At 39.2% G+C, this 22,155-nt stretch overlaps 1 protein-coding gene across 1 annotated transcript in view; it reads right to left on the bottom strand.

The window, feature by feature from the left end:
* Nucleotides 1-22,155, bottom strand: part of foxj3 (forkhead box J3) — a 71,362-nt gene that overhangs the window by 3,966 nt on the left and 45,241 nt on the right. The window contains exons 3-11 of the mRNA XM_056734945.1: nucleotides 21,041-21,115; nucleotides 14,710-14,793; nucleotides 12,407-12,508; nucleotides 7,811-7,939; nucleotides 4,128-4,302; nucleotides 1,680-2,054; nucleotides 1,191-1,283; nucleotides 250-438; nucleotides 71-172 (exon numbers count right to left, since the gene is read on the bottom strand). Coding sequence (XP_056590923.1) covers nucleotides 71-172; nucleotides 250-438; nucleotides 1,191-1,283; nucleotides 1,680-2,054; nucleotides 4,128-4,302; nucleotides 7,811-7,939; nucleotides 12,407-12,508; nucleotides 14,710-14,793; nucleotides 21,041-21,115 — 1,324 coding nt within the window. The remainder of the gene's footprint in view (nucleotides 1-70; nucleotides 173-249; nucleotides 439-1,190; nucleotides 1,284-1,679; nucleotides 2,055-4,127; nucleotides 4,303-7,810; nucleotides 7,940-12,406; nucleotides 12,509-14,709; nucleotides 14,794-21,040; nucleotides 21,116-22,155) is intronic.

Raw genomic sequence — 22,155 nt, 5'->3', positions numbered from 1 at the left:
TTTAACAGAATTGATGTCAAGGTGCAATGAATCTGTCTCTAATAGTAGATCATGGAAAAGAGGGACGGACCTGTCATAGTAGGTCCAGGGCTGTTCATGGGGGGCATGTGTGGATAGCCCGGAGGACCCATCATAGAACTCATGCTCTGTCTCGTATCCATGTACATGTTTCCTGAAAAACAAACAGACTGTGTTTTACGACAGATCGAATAGCAGCTGTGGGTAAACTTGATGGCTGAATCCACTCACCTGTGTTGATGTGTGTACTGGGCTTGTTTGGATGCATGGAGCCGTGGCACACCGGAGGCTGCACTGCCCCCTGTGGCTGGATTCCAGTGCGAGCAAAGAACTGATTGATGGAGGAGCAGAGGTCTGCCATCTGAGTGGGCTCGAGGGACCAGTTATTCAGCTCCGCCTGCCTCATGCTCTCTTTCAAACCTTCAGAAAAATGAGACACGAGATAATTGATTCAGTTGGTGGAGCCGATTTCACGACACTGAAAGAAAAAAGCTTGGCTGTTGTTTTAAATGAAAAGCACCGGAGTGACCTACACAAAATGGCAGGAAATTGCTAGTCGTCGGATTTCATAAGTAACATTTGTTTTGGTATTTAATTAAAAAGCAAGCCATTTGATAGCACGGTTCGCTACACGGCGACTCGGTAAGCGTGAGAAATTAGGCAATTAAACTTTAAACAATGGCCTTTATTTAGGAAGCTAGATTAAAGACAGGTCTTTATGTATTCATTTAATTATATATATTTTTTAATTTAACAATTTATCATTTGAAGGTAAAACCAATAAATATTTAAATATTGTAAGTGTGTCTTTTAACAAATTAATATCCATAGTAAATGAATAATATCCATGATAAAAATAATAAGTTGAATGTATTATATAAAACAAAATGCAAGTATAAAAAAAGGGAGGCTAGATTGTGAAACGTCATACATTTTGCTTTAAAATAAACAAAAATTCTCTTTACAAGTTATTTCAGCTAACTATTTAAAATTGTATCTAGTCGTGAGTTGCTGCTACTTGCAAAAATAAGCTTAAATTGCTACACTTCTTATGAGTTGGTTTAAAACATTATACATGACTCGTAAAGCAAAAAAAGGAACTTACAGTGTAGTACCAAACTGTAAATAACTGTTTGACATAAAGTTTACCAACATAAAACTGTAGATAATACCTTGAAAAGGTGAAAGGTCCACATCGGCCCAGTTGTAGCTGCTGGCGATGCGGCAGCTTTCTTTCAGAGCATCCAGGTTGGGGTACCAGTCACCTGGTAGACCAGGTGAAAAGAGTGATACATTACAGTCAAAATAATGATACCATTGATACATCAGGCAACATCAGATAGCACATCTACGGTACACTTCAAGCTGGAGCCAGCAGGGGGAGCCATGGCCCTCTGCTTCACGCCTGTAGGGGTGCAGCTCTGAATTGTGGTGCATTTGCTTTGTTCTCATTAGAGGCAGTGGTATAAATCAACCTGTGATTTACTGCTGACTGCTCCAAAGTTGCCATAAATTTTTTAATCTAAAATAAATGACTGTGAGAAGAGGCCTGAATAAATCGGCCTGTCAGTGTTGAGGGAAGTATGCAGAGACAGAGGGTTCGAGACAGGAAGCGAGAAGAAAAAGAACGAAAGCAAGTCATGGCAGATGCAGATTCTTACCAGAGTTGCACTGCATCTGTTGCTGGGCAGGATGGGGCTGATGGGACAGATTCTGGTGTTGGTGTTGCTGACCGTGGGCCTGGTGCTGGCCGTGCTGGCTGTGTTGGGGATGTTGGCTGTGCTGCGGGTGCTGGCTGTGCTGGGTGTGGGAGCCATGCTGGGAGAGGTGCTGTCCGTGGGGGGAGTTGTGGGAGGAATGAGGGGGGTGGGAAAGAGGCACCTGGCTACCGCTGTTGGGGATGCTGTTGGGGTGAGAGTTAGTGATGCTGTTCTGGTTGTTATGAGGGTGGCTGCTGATGGTGCTGCTGGGGGAGTGTTGGTAAGAGCAGGAGGTGTGGGTCTGCTGAGAGGACTCCGACGGCATGCCCATCAGACCTGGGAGGATCAAATAGAGAGTATGCGTCATACAGCTTGTTGAAATCTGTAATATGCAACCCATTTAATTACAACTTAAAAACCTAAAACTGTGTCTCTGGATATATTTCATTAAACATTTATTATTGTTTTAATATAGTTTGAACCTAGCACCTTATTGTTATTCCACCTCTTTGTTTGCTGTTATTGTGTTGTGTTATGTTTCTAGTTTTCCGTGTAACGCTTTGGCAATATTGTAAATACCCCAAAACATGCCAATAAAGTACCTTTAAATTAAAATTGAAATTAACTCCACATCAAATTAAATTGGTTGCCTGGTTTGTATTTTTGTAGTTGACGTTGTACCAAGTAGCCCCACTCCATAAACTCACCATACCTCAATCCCACTTCTTGTGTTTATTAAACGTCAAACATGGACAAGAAGAGACTGATTATGGAGGTTCAGAATGAAAAAATCTGACAAATTCCTTAAGGTTCAAAATGAATCTATAAAAAATATACAACATGGTAAATCAAGCATTACAGCCGGCCAATTCCATGCGTCAACATAAAATGAAAAAAATCTAGTGTTTACCAAAGGCTTTCACTATCCTGATAGGGCAGATGTCAATATTGGGTGGTTTAAAGCGTTTTTTTGGGTTTTTAAAGTATGTTTTTTTACAGTCAGGTAAGCGAATTGTCACATCCATAACTGTCAATTTTCCTCATTAATATGAAACACTAAAAATTGAATAACTGTTATGTTCTGTGAAGTGCCATCCCTTCTCATATGTGGGTTGTACCTTTTAATTCACAGAAATCCTACATGTATGTACGCAAGTATGTTGTCTCTCAAAAACATGCATCCTTTTTGTCATTTTTCCCTTTTAGAATAGAAAACTTGTGCTCAGACTGATATTTGTGTGATGTCTGGACTCTATCATCAGGGTTAAGTAAAACAAAAAGATGGTTCATATATGGCAAATACAAGCAAAATGAAAATGTATATTTCAAGCTTTGACTGAAAATGTCACACCCATAACTCTGCATTAAATAAAAATAAAACAGGTTGTGTGGTTTTAAATCCTTAGTTCTAGGACATAATATACAAATTCACAAACATTTTCACCTGTCCTTTAAACCCATCCCGATTCCGTTCTTAACTTCCCATTTGTGTAGCGATTGTTTCAACTAGTTTCTAAAAACGCCTGACAAGCCTCCAACATCTGCACACTCAATAGCAATCATTGAAGCGTGTTTCTGGCGGTCTTAAGAGGCCCTGTCCATCATGGCGCTGGCAGTGTAAACCTATTCCGGTGGAGAGCTTTTAATGCAGACGGCGGGCCTCGCATCGCCGCAATCGCCAGAGAACACTCATCGACGGGGTGACAGGGGTGCATCTCTTATCAGCAGAGAAAGCCTATTGTCCAACCATGGGAGTGCAGAGAAAAAGCAATTAGCCAGCAGCCCCCCTGAATAATAATGCGAGTTCATTACCTATTATCAAAGCCAGTGAATTAGCTCAGTGTCTCCAGCAGTGGGGTGTGAAATCCTCTCGCCGGCTTTATTTGCTCATTTTAATTGCTCGAGCTTGTCTGACTAAGAGATTTCACTTTTATGCACATAAAAAGCCAACAACGTTCTGCTAATGAAACATAGATGATAGATTAAAGAAGTTCACTTTGGAAACCTTTACATCAAAAGCGTTTGATTCGTGCGACTGGGTTAGACGCGGAGGTGTGACATTGTGCCTGTCAAATGTTTTTTGTACATCAGTCAATCAGACTACAAACAACAGGCATTCATTTCGAAGACGGGAAATCCTGCCGTGAACTACATCAAGCAATGCGAATGTTCCCGTACCGTGACGGATTTCGAATGGTTAACGCTTTCCAATCACTTTCTTAGTAGACGAACTGTTCAACGTGACCTAAAGAAAGAAGCCGAATATGCTTTGGAAAACCCAATGATGACGAACATTCCAACGTCATTAGACTTCAAATACCAAAGTAAATACAATTGTTTGCCACTTTTATTTCAAACGAAGATGTCGAAACATGTTTGCAACGTTAACATTCAGAATCAAAAACTCACCCTGTGTGTTGTAGGACTGCTCGAACACACTCTTGTAAAGGCTGCGGAAGGAGGCACTAAGATCTTCGAAGTCCGAGAAGAGCAGCTGCTTGTCGCGGTCCGGTATGCTGTACTGGGCCTGCGGGGCCTGCTGCAAGCTCATGGCCTGGGATACCGGCTCTGGATGACTTGTCACCTGAAAGACAGGACAGAAGGACGATGATGATCGAAAGATTATAAAAGACAGAAATGGAAATTCCAACTCTTTTACAGGCGGCACTGCTCAGCCCAGCCAGGCCGAGTGACCCGCAGATTAGAGCTCAGATAAAACATGACAGCACTGACTACAACACTCAGCATCACAACACAGGAAACGAAGTGCCTGGAACACTGCAGGAGCGGCCAGCACAAGCCTTCCGTATTCTTGACCGCTTATTTATGAGCTCAGCTGAAGCTGTACATAACCACACAGCCATGACCAAAACAGACGTGTCTCCTGAGAGACTCTTTGAAGTTGTTTTTTACGGCTATTTATTTTGTAATTAACAGCTTGGCAAAACTAACTGGGTGATACAGCTGAAATCGACAGCGAGATCATAAAAGATCCATTGAAATAACAATATGTACAAACCGGCATTGATTCATACAACAAAACTAATCAAATGATTTATATCTGTCCAAGAATAAATATATTTTCTTATACAACACTATATGTTTCCAGGTATACTGTGGCATAAACGTTCCCATCTATTAAATTCTAAGTGTGAGTTTGGGAAGGTAAGCAGCGTAATGTTTTGAGTTTGCAGAAATGCCTTTCATGCCCAGAATGACTGATTCATTGAACGGCTCCCAGGGCCTCCATAATGCTGAGCATATTTGTGGCTTACACAAGGGCAGAGGCTGTGCCATCTTGAGATCGAGACAACAGTGTTATACACACTGGAGAGGCAGGCAAAACAGAGTCATCTGCCACTCCTGCGAAGTCGAACATAGCTGTCGGTGAAAACTGGTGGGGGCAAATTTATGGATCTGAAAAAGTTGTAAAGCTAATGGAAACAAGTTCTGAGGTGCGAAAATTCTTAGCCACTCACCACTTGTTCCTATAGTGTCCAACTCAATAAGTAATTATAACGTTATTCGATTTTTGTTCAGTACTAGACTGTCAAGTGAGTAATCCCAATTAATCGTTTGGGTTTACATTATATATGTCTTTGTACTGTGCATATTCATTTTGTATTTATAATAACATACACATACATCTATACAGATTTAGGAAATATTTACATCTATTTATATTTAACAATAATTTAAACGATATGAAAATATTAATTTTGATATTTTTTCTTAAATATATAAAAATTAAGATTTTGATATATTTTTTTTAAATGTATACATTTATGTTTTTATAAATACAAAATGAATATGCACAGTGAACAGATGTGTACTATGTAGGGCTAGCAAACGATTAATCACAACTAATCGTTAGCAAAATAAAAGTTTTTTTATTGTGTATAATAATTATGTATATAACAATACACACATCCGTGTAACATTTTAAGTACATATATTTATATACAAGTTATCTATATGTATATACAATATAAATGATGTATAACCATATGAATGTATATACATTTGTTAATATTTCTTAAATATATATATGTATGTATTTATATATTCATAACGATTATATACAGAATACAAACATATCGTATGTAAACAAAAGCAATTAATCATTTGACAGCCCTAATACTACGTAAAAACAAACTTTTATTTTGGATATGGGTGCTTCTGGATCAGTGTTGTTGACAACTTGCAAAATGATCTATATATAGAATAGTTATTTAAGTCTGCTTCAAGCCAATAACTTCTAATTCAAAATTCATATGTACATGATATTGACATCGATTTATTATGGCATGCTTATTTTTGCGGAAGACAACAAATATTTTTTATTGTCTATTGAGTATTATTCTGCCCTACTGTTTTTTTTTTTTAATAAAAAAACATTAGCTTATAGCAGTGTTGCCACTTCACAGCAATGTAGGACACGCTGGTTAGCGCTGTTAAAAATGGCTGCCAAAGCAATGACTTGAGGTCACCTGTTCGCATGTGACATTATCAGCGGAGACAACTAATTGCACCCAAGAAATATGAGCAGCTGAACTGAGATGACACGCTATGCATCACTGTAAAGACGGCTGCACGTAATCTGGTTAAGTTCAAACGGATCTCAGTGTTTATATCAGTTGGACTAGAGAGAGACAGAGTAGAATAGGCAGACAGAGAAAGAGAGCACTGTCTGGCCTGCTGAAGTGAATATATCAGTGTCTGTGCAGGATCAATGCTGAGAGCCTGGAGCGGGGTGCATGCGGGGCTTCTGGGGGACCACAACAAAGAGGCAGCATCTCTGGTGGGAGGACATCAGAAGCAGCGTCTCTCTTTAGCAGCGCTCCAGCAGTATGAGCTCTGCCTTTCATTTCCTTAACCCCTGTGTCAGCACGCTCCCATGCACAGACCTCCGCACACCAGCATTCTGACAACCGCATTCTGGATTCTCATAAAGCTGAGCTTCACAAAAAGACTGGGTAAATAAAGAGTCCTCCCCAGTTTCTGGAGAGGTTAAAAGGAATACTTCTCCCGAAATGCAAACATTCGGTCATTATTTACTTTAGCTCATGTCATTCCAAACACATATGACTTATTCGGCAGAGGACAAGGAGGGAAATGTACTGATGGCCCATTTCCATGCTATTTAATGAATGGGCGACTTATGCCTTTCCAAAGGGGCACAAAAGCATTATGTGACTGTTGTCCATATGATTTGTGTGCTCAATTTATTTCCAATACAATACAAAGCTATCACATGGGGCTGTTTAACGATAAATCGTGAATAATCACATATAGAATAAAGGTTTGTTTACATACGGTTTACATAATATATGTCTGTGGATATTTATTTTGGATTTATAAGCACACACACGCGCACACACAAATGTATATATTTAAGAATTATCTACATTTATATACAGCCATGGAAGAAAAAAAAATAAAAAAATGTATTCTGTGAACTACTAATAATATTTTTTAACAAATTTCAAATAAAAACATTGTTTCTGTTTTCATTTATTTGTAGAAAATTAAAAACAGATAGAAAAAGGTCAAAATAACAGAACTGATGCTCTGTATTTTTCAGATTAAAAATGTACTATATTAAAAATGTACTCTGAAATGGTTTCTTAATTTTTTTCTGTGGCTATACATACAGTATATATATATTTAAATTACATATACAAATTAATGTATTTTATATTTTTTCTTAAATATATGTATCTATGTACATAAATAGAAATGAAATATGCAGACATATATTATGTAAACACAAACTTTTATCCTGGATGCGATTAATCACACACAGTCCTACTATCATGAGATTTGAAAAAAGGATATAGAGTACTTGTATCTTTTTTTGGTGCATTTTTGGAAGGCTTTACTCACTATTCATTAAATCAGCAATGAAAAGAGTGATACATTCCTATTGCATTTCTTCTTGCATGATCAATGGAAATCTTACAGGTTTGGACCAACATGAGGTTTAGTATATGACAGATTTATTTCCTGGGGTGAACTAATCCATTAAAGGATGAAATGGTGATACGAAAGCAGGTGATAGAGAGTTTGAGTGGCAGAGAACGTGATCTTACCGGCGTGTAGCTGTGCACGCTGCCCACACTGTTGAGATTAACAGAGGCCAGACTCTGGTCAGATAGACTGTTGTTAAGGCTGCTTCGAGGGCTGTCACTCCCATCCTGGTCTGGGTTGTACAATGCCACCTGGAAGTCAAAAAAAGAGGCAAAAGTAGTCAAAGATTAGCCTGACATATGAAAATCTAAACGGAGTTGGGGTGCAAACATATACAAGCTGTATGGTTTCATTGGTCTGATGGAAATGGAGAGGCTCAGACATGATGCATTTTTGTAGGCAACCCCGGAAGCCTATGTATTTTTCCAATAGACTTTTGGAACATCGCAAAAAATAAACTCTGAGATTAACAAAGGTTTATAATGTTTACATGTTTTGTCTATCAAGATAATCTTTAAAAATGGAACACAATATTTATTACTTTTGAAGCCGAAATACAATCAGCAAAAAAAAAGCTAACACGAGGCTAAAAACAGACTACACTTAAGGTTGATCGATATCAATGTCACCACTATCAAGCCTCCGACAATTCTTTCAACTTTATAAAAAATGTGTACCCTGGTAATTGAGTACTAAATCTGCATTTAGGTTTTGAGAGATTTGTGCCCATTCTGCATTATTTGTGAGATTTATATGCGCGATGACGTCTAACGTCCCCGTCAAAGGAAGCAGACGCTTATAGCAACCTCATTTTTTAAGACACAATAAGGCTCTAAAAAATCATAAGCAGGTTATAATTGAGTTTTTGTGTTATAGAATAAATTGTGAAAATATTTAGAGGTTTTTGTTCACCACATACTTTATTTCGGGGATTTAAGAAAAACCCTTTAAAAAAATCCATAGTCTTCGGAGGGATGGAACCGGAAGTCCAAAAACACTAAACTTCCGGGTTTGTATACAAATTTACGTCATTCTCTGAGCCTCTCAATTCTCATTTCTTTTAATAATTCCACTAGTGTCGTAACCAACGGTTGCGTCAAATTAGTGGCATCGTGCATGTGTGACGTGTACGCCATCTGTGGGAAAGTAAGGTCAGCATGAATGCGCCTGCCCCACGCCGTGTCTCATATGGAGGGAACATGGCTGTTGGCCAGCAAGATGATCTGCAGTCTTGGATGGCCGAGAGGCCGAGCGCTCTCCTTCAGTAAAGGTCACGCTGCTGGCAGCGTCAGGCCCATCAACTTGCACAGCTTAAATTGGTTTGGGACAGCTCACAAAGCTTCACAATGCCACAGAGACCCTGACCTTTCTATGCACGCCGATGAATGCGCAGTTTTGCGCGGCGGATAACCTCCACTTCAAAACGATAATCCCAATTATCATTTGAAAAGCTGAACTGCAAATATGTGCTGGTTGCAAAACGAGAATAAATAAGGCATCGGAGGGACGGTATGGGAATAAATATAATGAGCTCCTGGGAGAATAGTCCTACATTGAGTTCGGCGTGGTAGGAAAGGATGAATGGAATCGCAACAATGCTGGCTGAGAGAGCTTCGCACGCCGCGCATCTTGGCAGGCTCGATGTAGTGCTAAAGCCGTGCAACAAGTCTCAACGTTCACCTGCTTGAGCGAGACAAACCGGGCTGTGGGTATATTAGGTCATACAGGATTTTTGTTGTGGCGGCTAATGCTTGTCAGCCCCCTTGACTCAAGACGACAGCAGAGAGAAAGACACATTTCAGCTCACGGTCTCTTACAGAGAATTATCATTCAAGCAGAATAAATGTTCCCCAATCCTATTATTCCCTGTTCATCAAAAGAGTCGAGTATAGCAGTTGCCAGAGCTGCACTGGATTGAAGCGAGATGGGGGGTTAATGTCATGGAAGGATTTGCATATTTCCGCTTTTCTTCTTTGCAGCTTTCGTTGTGGCTGGGAAACAATACGTCAACATGTGCGACTATGACACTGGACGACTATGTGGTCTCAGAGATGTTGAAAAATTCAATCGTAAACAATCAAAACCCGGTGCGAAGAGCAAGTCTAAATGTTATGTGTAATTAAGTCATAAAAGAGGCTTTTAGTCACGAGCCTTTCACCACAATCTATTTTTATTCCCTCGATCCATAAAGTGTGATTTAAAGACCTCATCAAAATGAAACGCGCAGACGCCTACATACTAACACAGCGTACATGTCGGAACGCACACACATGCTTTGTGAAACTGACACGCAGAGAGAAGGTAAGGGGTGAACAAATCCATTGCAAATACTCCTGTGTGTTTGCTGCGGGTGGAAAAGGAGTGCTATATTTAGCCGTGAATTAAAGTCAAAAGCCAGCGGAGTCTTTCATACGGGAGACTAATCTGCAACATGAGACAAGGATTATGAAATCAAAGAAGGATCCACCCAGGTGTCTTTATCAATGATTCACACTGGAAAGTAAAATAAATTAAAATGATCAAAATAAAAGGTGTCTAAGAATGATGTACACCAAAAGTATTTTAAAGAAAGAAAGAAACAATGAATAAAATGATGGTTAAAAACAAACAAACAAAATGATTTATTACAAATAATCAAAATAAAAGGTCTTACAATGACTTACACCAAAATGAATTGTAAGAAAGAAAGTAATTCATAAAATGATTAATAAAAAATATTAAAGTAAAAATCATTTTAAATAAATAAATAAAGGATGACTAAAATGATGATTTAAAAGAAACTAACTAATAAATAAATAAAATGATTAATAAAAATGATAAAAGTAAAAGGTGTCTACAATGATTTACAACGAAAGCAATTTAACTAAACAAACAAACATATGTTTAAAAATAAATATAATAAAATTATAATAATAAAGGTGTCTTACAATGAAAAACACCAAAAGAAAGACAGAAAGGAAGATAAAATTATGAATAAACATGATCAAAATAAAAGATGTCTAACAATGATTTACACTAAAAGCTATTTAAAAAGAAAAGAGAGAAAGAATAAAAGAGGCTGAATCCTCTAAAATATTCTTAATAGTCATTCATATTTTAAAGAAATTATATGCAAATTTCCCCTTTCAACAAGAAACATGTAAGCCTTGTAAAAACCTTGTGTGAATCATCTCTAGCTTAAAAATGACAGTGTTGCATGAACATGATCATACAGTAAGAGCGTGCTCAAAAACCAGGCTTTCCTGCTGCATGATAGACAGCATTGCCGCTTTCCTATTGGTCTGCTCTGGCAGGCGGGAAAGTCTATGAAAAAGGGAATTCTTGTGGCATGATCCGTTCGAGGGGCGTGACCTGTGCTGTTTACAGGGCCCACACTGAGAAACAGCATCTCCAAGGAGCCACCTAACTCAGCCTTCTTGTTTTCGTCTTCTACATGTCTGGTTGCTAGTTCAACAGCGTTTCGAAGAGGAGGGCAAAGAAAACAAGCGCTCACGGGATAACTTTGAAAACCCACGATGGGTGGATCTTTACATTCTTCCCATATGAATCAGTCATACCTTACACTTGAAGAGATGACATTGTTTTGCTGCGAGAGATCCTTGAATGTGGAGCAGCGGTACGAGGTGTTTTTAAAGTGTAACGACAACACAAAATCAATAAAAGTCCCCTGGATTTATAGTTTATTGTGTTGATATTATAATGTAAAAGTCAATAATAAATATACAGATTATTTAGTGTTTTAAGGCAGTGTTTTAAACAAATTTCAGGACGGATGTTTCCATAGACTGCATCTACATATGTAGGCACAAACTAGATTTTGGAAGGGAGCCGTTACGAGACCGTTCAATTTGAACAAATCCAACAATTCCTCACCAATCTGATTTTCAAATCTGCTCATACTGTATTCAAGCCAAATATGCGGATCACGAAAGTTAAGTATAATTCAACCCAACTGACAAAACTACGAACAAAATTCATTCCCCAAACCCTCCTACACCCCCCCCTCGATCCACAAAATGCATAATATAAAATTGCATTGGTTTAATGCCTGAAGTAAATTAATAACTGATGCTGTTGGGGGTTTTAAAAGCACTCCAGAGACAGAGCGGCTAGCACCAGGCCAAGAGCAGAACGCTTAAGGTTAAAAAGCCTATTTAAATTTCAGAGTGTTTTGCTTCATTCCTTTTTACATACTTCTCCGTGAAGTCATGCCACGGAGGGCGAGTTACGGGAGCGGGTTATTCCGAGCTCTCTGCCTGAAAACATAAAGCAGGTAATGAAACCGCTGAACAAACTTGGTGCTCTTGTGCAGAAAGGTGTTGTAAGTGTGTACCGCCGCAAAACAAGACTCTTAAGACATAAAAACGAACCACATAACCCAACCACATTACAAGAAGATAAATACTGTAACAATCTCTGTTTGTAGGAGCAAACCTCACGTTTATATTTTGAGTGTGTGCTTTCCAAACATTTAGAATAAGCTATTAAGAGATCGAAAATTAACTCCATACTCAAAGACTGCAAACCGAACAGAACAAAACCATCGCATGGGGTTGCTCTAATGTAGCCTCCATGTAAACAAAGGGATCAAATGTCAGTCTTATTATCTTTTGCATGTATGTAGTCATGCCAGGATAACTATAACATAAAATTGGCATGTAGGCCTGTGGTGTCAGCTGCTATACGAGACCCTTGTGGAGTTGGAGATTGAACGCTACCTTGTTAGTCACAGTGTTGATTGCCAGTGTTGGAGAGGCACTTCCAGAGATGATGCAGTCCATTCCCAAGTTATCCGACTCCAGGCTGTACGGCGTGGATGCCTGCAGAAAAACAAGAGGGCACGTTTAGCCACCACGCAGAATCGAGATGATAAGCAATCTGAAGTGACTTTGATTTCTACATATTCGAATGGATTTGATGTTACTTTGCTGCATGAAATTCAAAGCGAGCGCATGTTTAAGAGCAACGGCGGCGAGCGTTTATCAACAACAAAGGAGCAACACCTTTTATTTAGGTCAAAATTAGAGGCAGTCTGGGAAGGGATGAGGCTCCCCCGTGCTCTCTCTGCACTTGCCTGGGTGAAGATAACTTCGCACGCCTGTCTCCAAAAACTGCTTATTGTAAGAGGATTGCCTGGCAACAATGCGATTTTTAATTTGTGATAAACATAAATGAGATTTTGCTAAGTCACAATTTTTTATGTCAAAGAATTTCTAAGGAGACAGCAGGATGAGGGAAGAAGAGAGGAAGAGAGAGAATGCGAGCGAGTGTTTAATGCAATGTGCTCTAATAGCGAGCTTACGCACATCGCAAAGACAGTTTGCTCTTTTTTTCTCATGGAGCAGGATCAGGTTGGGAGAGAACGGGTCTAATTGGAGGTTTTTGATATGAGTGAAGTAAGTGTCAGTGTGAAAAACGTTTGTGTCTAGCCCGAGGGCAAGAGCTGTGTGCCGAGACAATGAGCCTCTTGCTGGAATGTTGCAATTATAAATAACACCGGTCTAACTGTCTGACCATACACAAAACGCACAACATCAACACAAACCACAAGCATCATATGGGTATAGATCACATATCGCGGGCATTTTAAAGCTTTAGCATCACGATGCCACCCTAGCACCGGTACACCGTGCAACCCCAATAAGTTTATATGTTCCCTGGAAATCAAACCCACAACAAGTACGCAATGCTCTACAAATTGAGCTACCTGTGTGTTCCTCACAAACCCAGTCTTTGTTCATATGGCCTCCTGTCATATCTTCACATCTTTATATATGGTTGCACATCTGCAATCTCTGCCCCCTGGAATGACCATGGGTGAATCTTATCGGTTGGTTTTCCTCCGACCCACAACACACGGATGGACAAAATGATGCAAGCTGCCTCTGAGCCAGGTCAACCTCAGAGGCCGGCGTCGAGCACAGCCGTGTTGTATATTCCAGAGAGCGCAGCTCATAAATAATGGAAGGAAAAAGCTCTGGCTGAAAATAACCAGTGCAGAGGTTCGGCATTAATTGATGCTTGCTAAAAAAAATGACTGCGGAACGCAATGTACGTAAAGGCTGCCTGGGGCACAGTTTATTAATAAGCTGGACCCCCTCTACAATATAAACCCAGGAACACCGAGAGAGACGGTTATATATAAAGATATGAGCGTGCAATCATTAAACCTGCACGTGTAAGGCGGTAAAGCGCCGATTCAGACAAGGAACAAAGCCGGCGATCTCTGCTCAGGAAATATAACATCCAGTCTCATTCCTTTTCTATCACCACAATAAGCCTGTGTTTTCACATATTTCCGGCCTCGTGAAGCAACAACGAGAGCACATTTCTCTCCAATAGTCTAGTGTTTATCACAAATTTCTGCTTTACAGTGGGGAGCCATGGCTGATCCAGACTAAATACTAGACAAAACAATACTATCATTGGTAAATTATGTTTTTAATTAAATCGCATTGCAACGAATTATTCCCTTTAAATGTTTATTTTTAATTACATATTGTCACATAATATTCCAGTTGGTATGATAATCGCTTCGCTAAAAGAGAGACTGACCACTAAACTTGACTGATTCAAACCATTTACTCAACAGACTGTGCATCTGCTTGCACAATTCTCAATGGAAACCAGCACTTAACAGCCTTTTGTCTGCAAATCTGGCCACACTTTTAGTTTTTGTGTGCAACCAATGAATGCAACACAGTAGAAACGTGTAGTCTATTTAATGCTTTCTGATATTTTGAAAACCGGAAAACAAGTAAAAATGTGCTCAGTTTGAGCAAGGATGCAGAAAACACAAGTGAACGGTATCCTATATGCTTTAACCAACCCCAGCGTCAAGTGAAGTGATGGAGCGTATGAGTGACATTGAGTTGAACTGAACGAGTGAAACACGTACTGTGTTGAGTTCTTTGATCACTCCCGGACTCTGAGTAATGAGCTCGCTTCGGCCAAAGAAAGTGTGAACGCCTGAAAACTGACCACCAGGGGGTCTGCAAGCGCACACACAAAACACACTCACCCGCTCTCCAGACCGTGGCCTCTTCTTGGGCCGTGTGGGCAGCGTGTCCTCCTTTGGATTTGTGTCAATTGCCCAATACGAACCCTAGAAAGGGGAGAAAAAGCAAATGTCTTAAAATAGTGCATTTATTAAAGTCCATTCAATAAAACATTATATATATATATGAATGTATAAAAAGCCAGAAATCCACTGGCAGTTTCATAAGATGTCAGATAACTTTTTGTAATCAGACACTTCGCCGCTATAAGTGCACTCGCGTCAAACAAGCAGCACTTTTAGTTCATCAAAGTTTCGCATCTGTATGCCCGTCACGTCAGCCGGAGCTTTCCTGAACTATATATTGTGATGCGAAGAAGTTGGGTCTTTCGCTACCCCCATTTCTTTCTCTTTCTCTTGCTCTCTCTCGCTTCGCAATTCTCCCGAGCCTTGGCAGAGGCAGGTAAAATGTTAACCCCCTCCTGAAGCCCCTCTTCCTCAGCCGCGGGTTTATCGATTGCTCCTGTTCAGGGCTGGACACAGAGGTGTTGGAGTTCTGGTCAGGTCTGCTGTCTGATAATCAGGCAGAAAATAGCACACCTTGGTTTGGGGCTGCCGGTATCCAGGCACCCAAGACCCTGGCTGAATAATTTATCTTTGCATTCTTCCTGTTTAATTTATTTTTCAATAGTGCTGCTCTTCCCAGAAGCTGAAGGCAACTCTGGCTCCCAAGTTAGCCAAAAAGAAAAAAGAAATTAACCCCCAGGCTTGGGCTTGATTTTAAAATATATTTTTTCTAACGGATAAGATCTCAATTGTCCAGAGAGGATGCGATCAGGACCTTTAAAATTACTTGTGCACATCTCCCATAGCACCTAAGCACCAAAGGATTCATCTAGACCGCACGCAGCACATTCCTCACAAATTCTGCCTCCAAATGCATTGATGAAATGAAGTAAATCTCTGCATTTAAACAGCAATACAGCAAAGGTTATAGCCCACTGCAATAACCAAACATCCAATGTCTTTCACACCTAAACTAGTTTTTAGGAGCTTCCCAAACTTTCTTATTCTCATTTTTAACACTTTTTTTAAATATTCACTTTTTAACTTTGGGAGTAGCTCACTAAGCCTGTCCTGAAAGATGGGGCATCATTAACATTAATCAATTGATAAACTAATTAATTAGAAATTCAGATTATATGATTTATGAATGTTGATCACTTTGGAGAAGTCAACCGAACTCGTCATTACCGCCATTAATTTATCCCTCCAACTCTTAATGGGGGTCTACGGGCTCATATTGAAGGGCACAGGACAATTGCGATAGCTATTTAATCCTACGTCTGTCAAACCAACAATAATTTCCCATTTTAACTATATCTGATTGGAACCGGATCAACACACCAAGCAACAATCAAACCCGATGACATGAACGAATTAAAGCCATCTCACATGAAATGCTCCACAATACTCGGAATCAAGCTATAACATTGCACACAGGTTTGCCGCAGCATCATGACGCATCAAAGTTCAAACAATTTCACCTTTGAGCCCGTTATGAGCTGATCTTCTAATGTGAAACCAGTGATGACCAAACAATGATTAAACATTATATGGAATAGAGCGTATCTATAAACTGTTTCCAAGGCATATCATAAAAATTGGAGAAAAATGATCATGCTACTTGTATATACATCAAGTACATTTTCACAAAGGTTAACTTTATAAATATTACATTTCTTTTCCCTGACACTATCTGCTGCGCTTCTCATATGAAGGTCAAAGTGCCAGAAGGCGCTTGTGTTGTGAGGTGCTAGGAAACCTTGAAGCAAGTCTTTCATGTTGGCTGTAAGACAACCATCTCTTTATAAATTCTATGGTATAATGAGTATAATTATGTACAGTCGGGATAAAATGAAGAGACCACTCCAAATTTGTATAGAATTAGAAATTCTAGATGTATTGTGGCCATTTCAGTCCAGTGTCTGTTGAATTTAAGCCAAATCAAACCTCTGGAGTGATAAAGTCGTCCAATACCAATATGATCCTACAATATTTTTTTTACTTTTCCAAAATACATGTACAAATATTACGGTTGTATCGTTTAAAAGTGAATTTGATCTTGTTTTCCTTTGAAGTATTTGAGGTCTTAAAAAATACAGAGCATCTTTAATGTTATTTATACCGTTTCTCCAGTTTTCATTTTCTGCAAAAACGGACAATTCAGTGAAAATGTCAAACTTGCAATCAAAAAAATTGATTTACCAAAGGTTTTTATCATACTAACAGCACATATATTAACATTTGGGTGTTTAAATACCCACATGACGTCTCTCCAAGTTTTTAAAGCATTTTTTATATTTTTTAGTGCAAGACTTTTCATAATCAGTTTAGTGCCATTTTCAGAGTTGTCACATCCATAACGGTACATATTCCTTAGAAATGGGCATATGAAAATTAACTATATTCTGTTCTATAAAGAGCCATCTCTTCTCCATTTGTTGGGTATAATTGCTTCAGGTTTGCAGATTTTAATTCACGGAAATCCTACAAAGTTTGTTCCCTCCCCAAAACAGTGTCCTTTTTTTTCACATCTAAAACGTATGCTTATTTACTTTTTTTAAATTGAAAATTCAAACATAGGCTGATTTTTTTCTGATCTTTAAACTCGATCAACAAGGGTTTAGTAAAACATAAACTAATTCAGGATATGAGTAACAAACACATTTTCTGAGCGTTTTTATGTCACATCCATAACGCTGGAATTGCCCATATGCAAATAACTTTTTTATTTGTAATCAAGGGAAAAACTGTTGGCACTTCACAGAATGAAACAAAAACGCTAATTTTACTTAAACACATACCTATAAATAGGGATGGGTATCGTTAAGGTTTTAACGGTATTACTACTTTTATCGGTACCACTTATCGATCCGGTACTTTAACGGTACTCTTATCGGTACTTTTTGGTGTGTTTTTCTATGAAAGATAAAACTAAAGCTGGAGTTGTTTTCACTATTTAAAACATTCTTTACTGACCTTACGTATCTTAATGCATGTAAAAGATGACTGATTCCCGCCTATTATTCATAGAGAATTAAAATAAAAATGCATGGGGGGCCTTAGTTTGTTTGTGTTTTTTGTTGTTGTTGTTTAATTATACAGAAATGGTATTCCAATTATGTGTTGTGGCTGGAGATCTTCTCTTTTGTGATGATGTGTGTAGTGTAGCACATGCATCAGCAACAGGCCCTGTCAGGTTCATGACTTAGACACTTTATACATTCAAATCCTTGCTATCAGATGCCCAGATGTCATTTCAAATCATGCTCTTGTCCTGGCTGTGCAGTGTAACATGTTTGGGCTTAAAAGTTATACAGGTTTGGAACCTGCTGCAATGTACACGCACACAAAAAGTTTATGTATTTCATCACTACAAATACATTTTTAGGCAAGCTCTGCTTTATAATTTTTTAAGCGTAATTTACCATTATTCATCCATTTTAAATGCAGTACTGTGAAAGCATTTTTTATGTTTAAGATTTATTTAGGCTACTGCAGAAAAAAAAAAACCTAAGATTTATATGTAGGCTATTCTTTAATGTGATGTGTGTTTATTAAATTATTACATACTCATTTAAAGAAACCTTATGCAATGTTTATGTCGGCGCTAGGCTACGTACTTCAGGACGTGGATGATGAAGCTAGGTTGTCGAAATCTTTGCATTTGTCTGTCTGCCCATTAATCACCTTTGAAAGATGTTTTGTCAGATCGCTTGTGTTTCCGCTCTTTCAAGCAAAAATCTTGTTTCACTTGTTTCAATGAGCATTGTCTGCATTCACTCGAGTGAAATGTAACCATAATTTAGACCGTTTGATTCTCTCCGCCATCGTCACTCTATTAAGCGCGAACTTTCGTGTTGTGCGCGCGCGAGCTCTGTGTAGTGTGGGACTGACGGACATTTCACGTGCAAGATTGCGATTAACGAAAATGCAAGTAAATGTCTTGAATATTACAGCATATTAGAAATGGTTGGTCAATTTAAATATGCTAGGTAAGTTTATTTAGCAACAAGAAATAGGAAATGTTTTTATTAATTTATCCAGTAATGACAGCAGATCCGTTAACGTTAGAACTTATCGATACTTCGGTCTTTCATAATTCAGCACCGGGACCGATAAAGTACCGAGTTTCGGTACCCATCCCTACCTATAAAGAGTAAATTCAATTTTGAAATTGTCCCTTATTTTTTTCCACAGCTGTATGTTATTGGTGCTTTCAGACATTAAATGAAGATAAGCTCATCTCCATCAAATCATTTCACAGACACTAAAACAATGCATTTTAGCATCACAAAAGACTAATTTACAGCAAAATCACACTGTACACGATGGTGTTTTGTATTCTAATTTGAAAAATTTCGCTGTCGTAATTGACGCAGTAACAATGAAAGACAGCTTAAGGTGACTGAGAGACTGGCAGACGTCATTTAAATGAAATTTACCTGCAAACTACTTCAAATCTAGCGTTCCTTTTAATAAGCTCAAAAATCTTGAACACGTGAAAGCCCTTGGGAAGAGAGTATCTGTAGTCTGCAACACAATCCCTTGAGAGGAAGCAACATTTCAAGAAATGTATGTAAGGAGATAAGATAAATCGAAAATATATGACAATATAATAAGGTTAAAATAATGTCAGGGCTGATCCATATCTTGTTTAGATTATGAACTCTGCTGAACCCAACGTTTTAAAGCTGTAAATGTAACCGACAGAAAATGAAAATACTACTTTGCATAACATGTTTCTCCAAAAAAAATCAGAGAAATAAGTCTTGCTTGCCTGTGAAAGCGGTCAAGTCAATGCTTGACCCAAGCCGAAAGAGCCTACATACGTGTACAATCCTCCTTTCCCTTGATATAGCTCAGGTCGCTCCTTCAATATAAATCTAATGGATTTTTAATCACACGGCAGATGAAAATCATCTGTCTGATTGCCAAGAAAAGCACAATGTGCACATCTCAAACTGCAGGATTCAATGCATCATTCAAGGACACTGTGTTTTGCAGGCCAGGTTTATTCAAAAAAATATTTGAATCTATATTTTTTTTAATTACATTTTCAATCAATTATTAAGTTACATCGTTAAAGTAAAAACAACAAATATCATTATATAACACAAAATAAACTGTATGCACTGCTCAAACATGAGACCGATGTTGCGAACACGGCAGCCATCATTCTAAAAGAAACATTTATGACCGGGCTTACAGTGTGGTCTCTAAACTGGATATAAGACACACTGACCCAGTCAGACCTCCCTGACCAGAACCTCCATGAGTCCACTCAAAGGTGAGCGTGATTGCATCTTGCTCGGAGCTGTTGGGGCACAGACGTGAGGTGAACAATCTCTCTGAGAAACATGCCTCAGTTCCTATCTCCCGCAAACAGCAGAGTCCATATTCCCGCCACATTACAATATTGATGGAACATATCAAGAGAGCCCCGCGCAGCTTTGAAGTTCCTCTTCCAGGGGGAGGGCTGCGTGGAAGAAGGCAAATTCCAAATTGAACATTAGAGATGCGAGCATGTTGGCCGCGCATTCGCAACAGAATCCATCCAGCGATAGATTATTTTGTATTTAGTGGAGCAGATCCCAGGAGTGTCAATATCAGAGGATTACAGCAAAACATGAAATTAGCATTCAGTCCCATTCCCCTGCATGCCTCTGCTCTTCTCTTTATGTCACACTGCGTGAGTGTGTGTGTGTGTGTGTGTGTTTGTGTGTGAACGCACTTGCACAAGATGGCTGAAAATACAAAAAAAAGGAAGTGTTCTGTGGTGGTGGTGCTATATGAAAAAGAAGGTTAACCAAGGGCCTGATGGTACAGAAAGCTGATGGTGCATTGATTTATCGTTTGTATTGTGTATATTTCAGAATAACAAATGTATACGTTATTTGTTATCCAGCCTTCTGGTTTAAACTTGGCCAGGCTGGGATGTTTTTTGTTTGCAGAAGGTGCATGCCCGTCCTTTTTGTTGTGAAGAACAGTTGGCGGACGCCTGCGAGCTGCATGCCTACTGAGGGGAAGCAGGTGGTGGTCTTCCCCTCTTGCGTGGTAAATGCCGGGCTGGAGTGCTTTCTCCTCCACCCAAGAGAGCTCCGGAGAGCACTTTTAATACGTTAGCGCAAGTGCTCGCTCTCATCTATTTTCACAAAGATGCGTATGCATTTTTTAACGGCGGAATCTGCCAACTCGGTCTGCTGGAACCTTTTTGTTTTTAGCCGATGTACAAAACGAGCATTTCTGAATAAAACAGCACTACATGAGGAGGAAACAGTAAGAAACTTACCTTTCCTGGGTCATCTTTGGAGCGAGGCACTTTGAGAAAACACTTGTTCAACGAGAGATTGTGCCGTATTGAGTTCTAGAGGAGGAAAGAGAGACAGAGATACGTTTAGGTTGCTTAGAAGTTAATGAGAGTCCAGGAATCACAACTATCTTATATTACACAACAACACAGCACAGGAGCGCCTAAAAACCTCATTTACATGGAGCATATACTGTGCTGTCAGACAGCGGCGTAGCAATAGTGAGCGTGTGGAGTCCCTGCAAATAACAGAATATGAATAAAACACCAGGGTGTTATGGCACAGATCCTGCGTCATCTTTCCGCCGCTATGCAAAGCAACCGGGCTGGAGAAATATATTAAAGAGATTCATCTTGCTGAAGACGACAGCCACAAAAGGCACGAAGATGAGGACCACCAAAATATTGAGATTCCTCAACTCAATAATAAAAATCCCTGACTCAACAATTGTTAACTATGGAGCGCTTTTCCATAACTTGGGTGATTCTTGGAAATGTTTTTTTCAAATACACATCAGCCCAAAGCCAGAGCTCAAACGCCAATGATGTCCTGATGTTAATGAAAAAAATCTAGTTCAACAACAGTAATTGATCCTCAGGAGGAAATAAATTGTGCAAACGATTTTTTTTACGTACACAATTCTTTAATGAGCTAAGGTAATTTTTCAACATGTGAGGCATGAAAAAAGCTGGCTTAAACTGAGATTGTGCCTTTATACTTGCTGTGTTCCAGCTGGAGTTCAGCCAGCCTCTTGGCTTAAGGTGCAATAAACGCACCGGATTTTAAACCTTTTGAACAAATTGTATTGACAGATGGCTGCGATACAATAGCTCTGGGATCAAAGCGTGAGCTGCTGCGATGCGGCATGAGACAGAGCTGATGGTGGGAGGCGATCGCGTCAAACTTGCATCACAAGAATGTCACAATCTATGTTAATGTGTGATGAGTTTGTGTGTGAAAGATCTAGCGCACAACACCTAATGAGGCCGGTGATGGGTCATTTCCTGTGGGCGGCACGAGGTTGATTGCAGGTGTGTGTTGGATGTTTAACAGCAGACCGTGGGGAACAAGAGGTCAAGGTAGGGAGTCTCCAACT

Source organism: Triplophysa dalaica, chromosome 21, assembly GCF_015846415.1.
Source record: "Triplophysa dalaica isolate WHDGS20190420 chromosome 21, ASM1584641v1, whole genome shotgun sequence".
In the NCBI taxonomy this organism is placed as follows: Eukaryota; Metazoa; Chordata; class Actinopteri; order Cypriniformes; family Nemacheilidae; genus Triplophysa; species Triplophysa dalaica.
The sequence above is the reverse complement of the archived record's forward strand: the minus strand, read 5'-3'. Positions and strand labels throughout refer to the sequence as shown.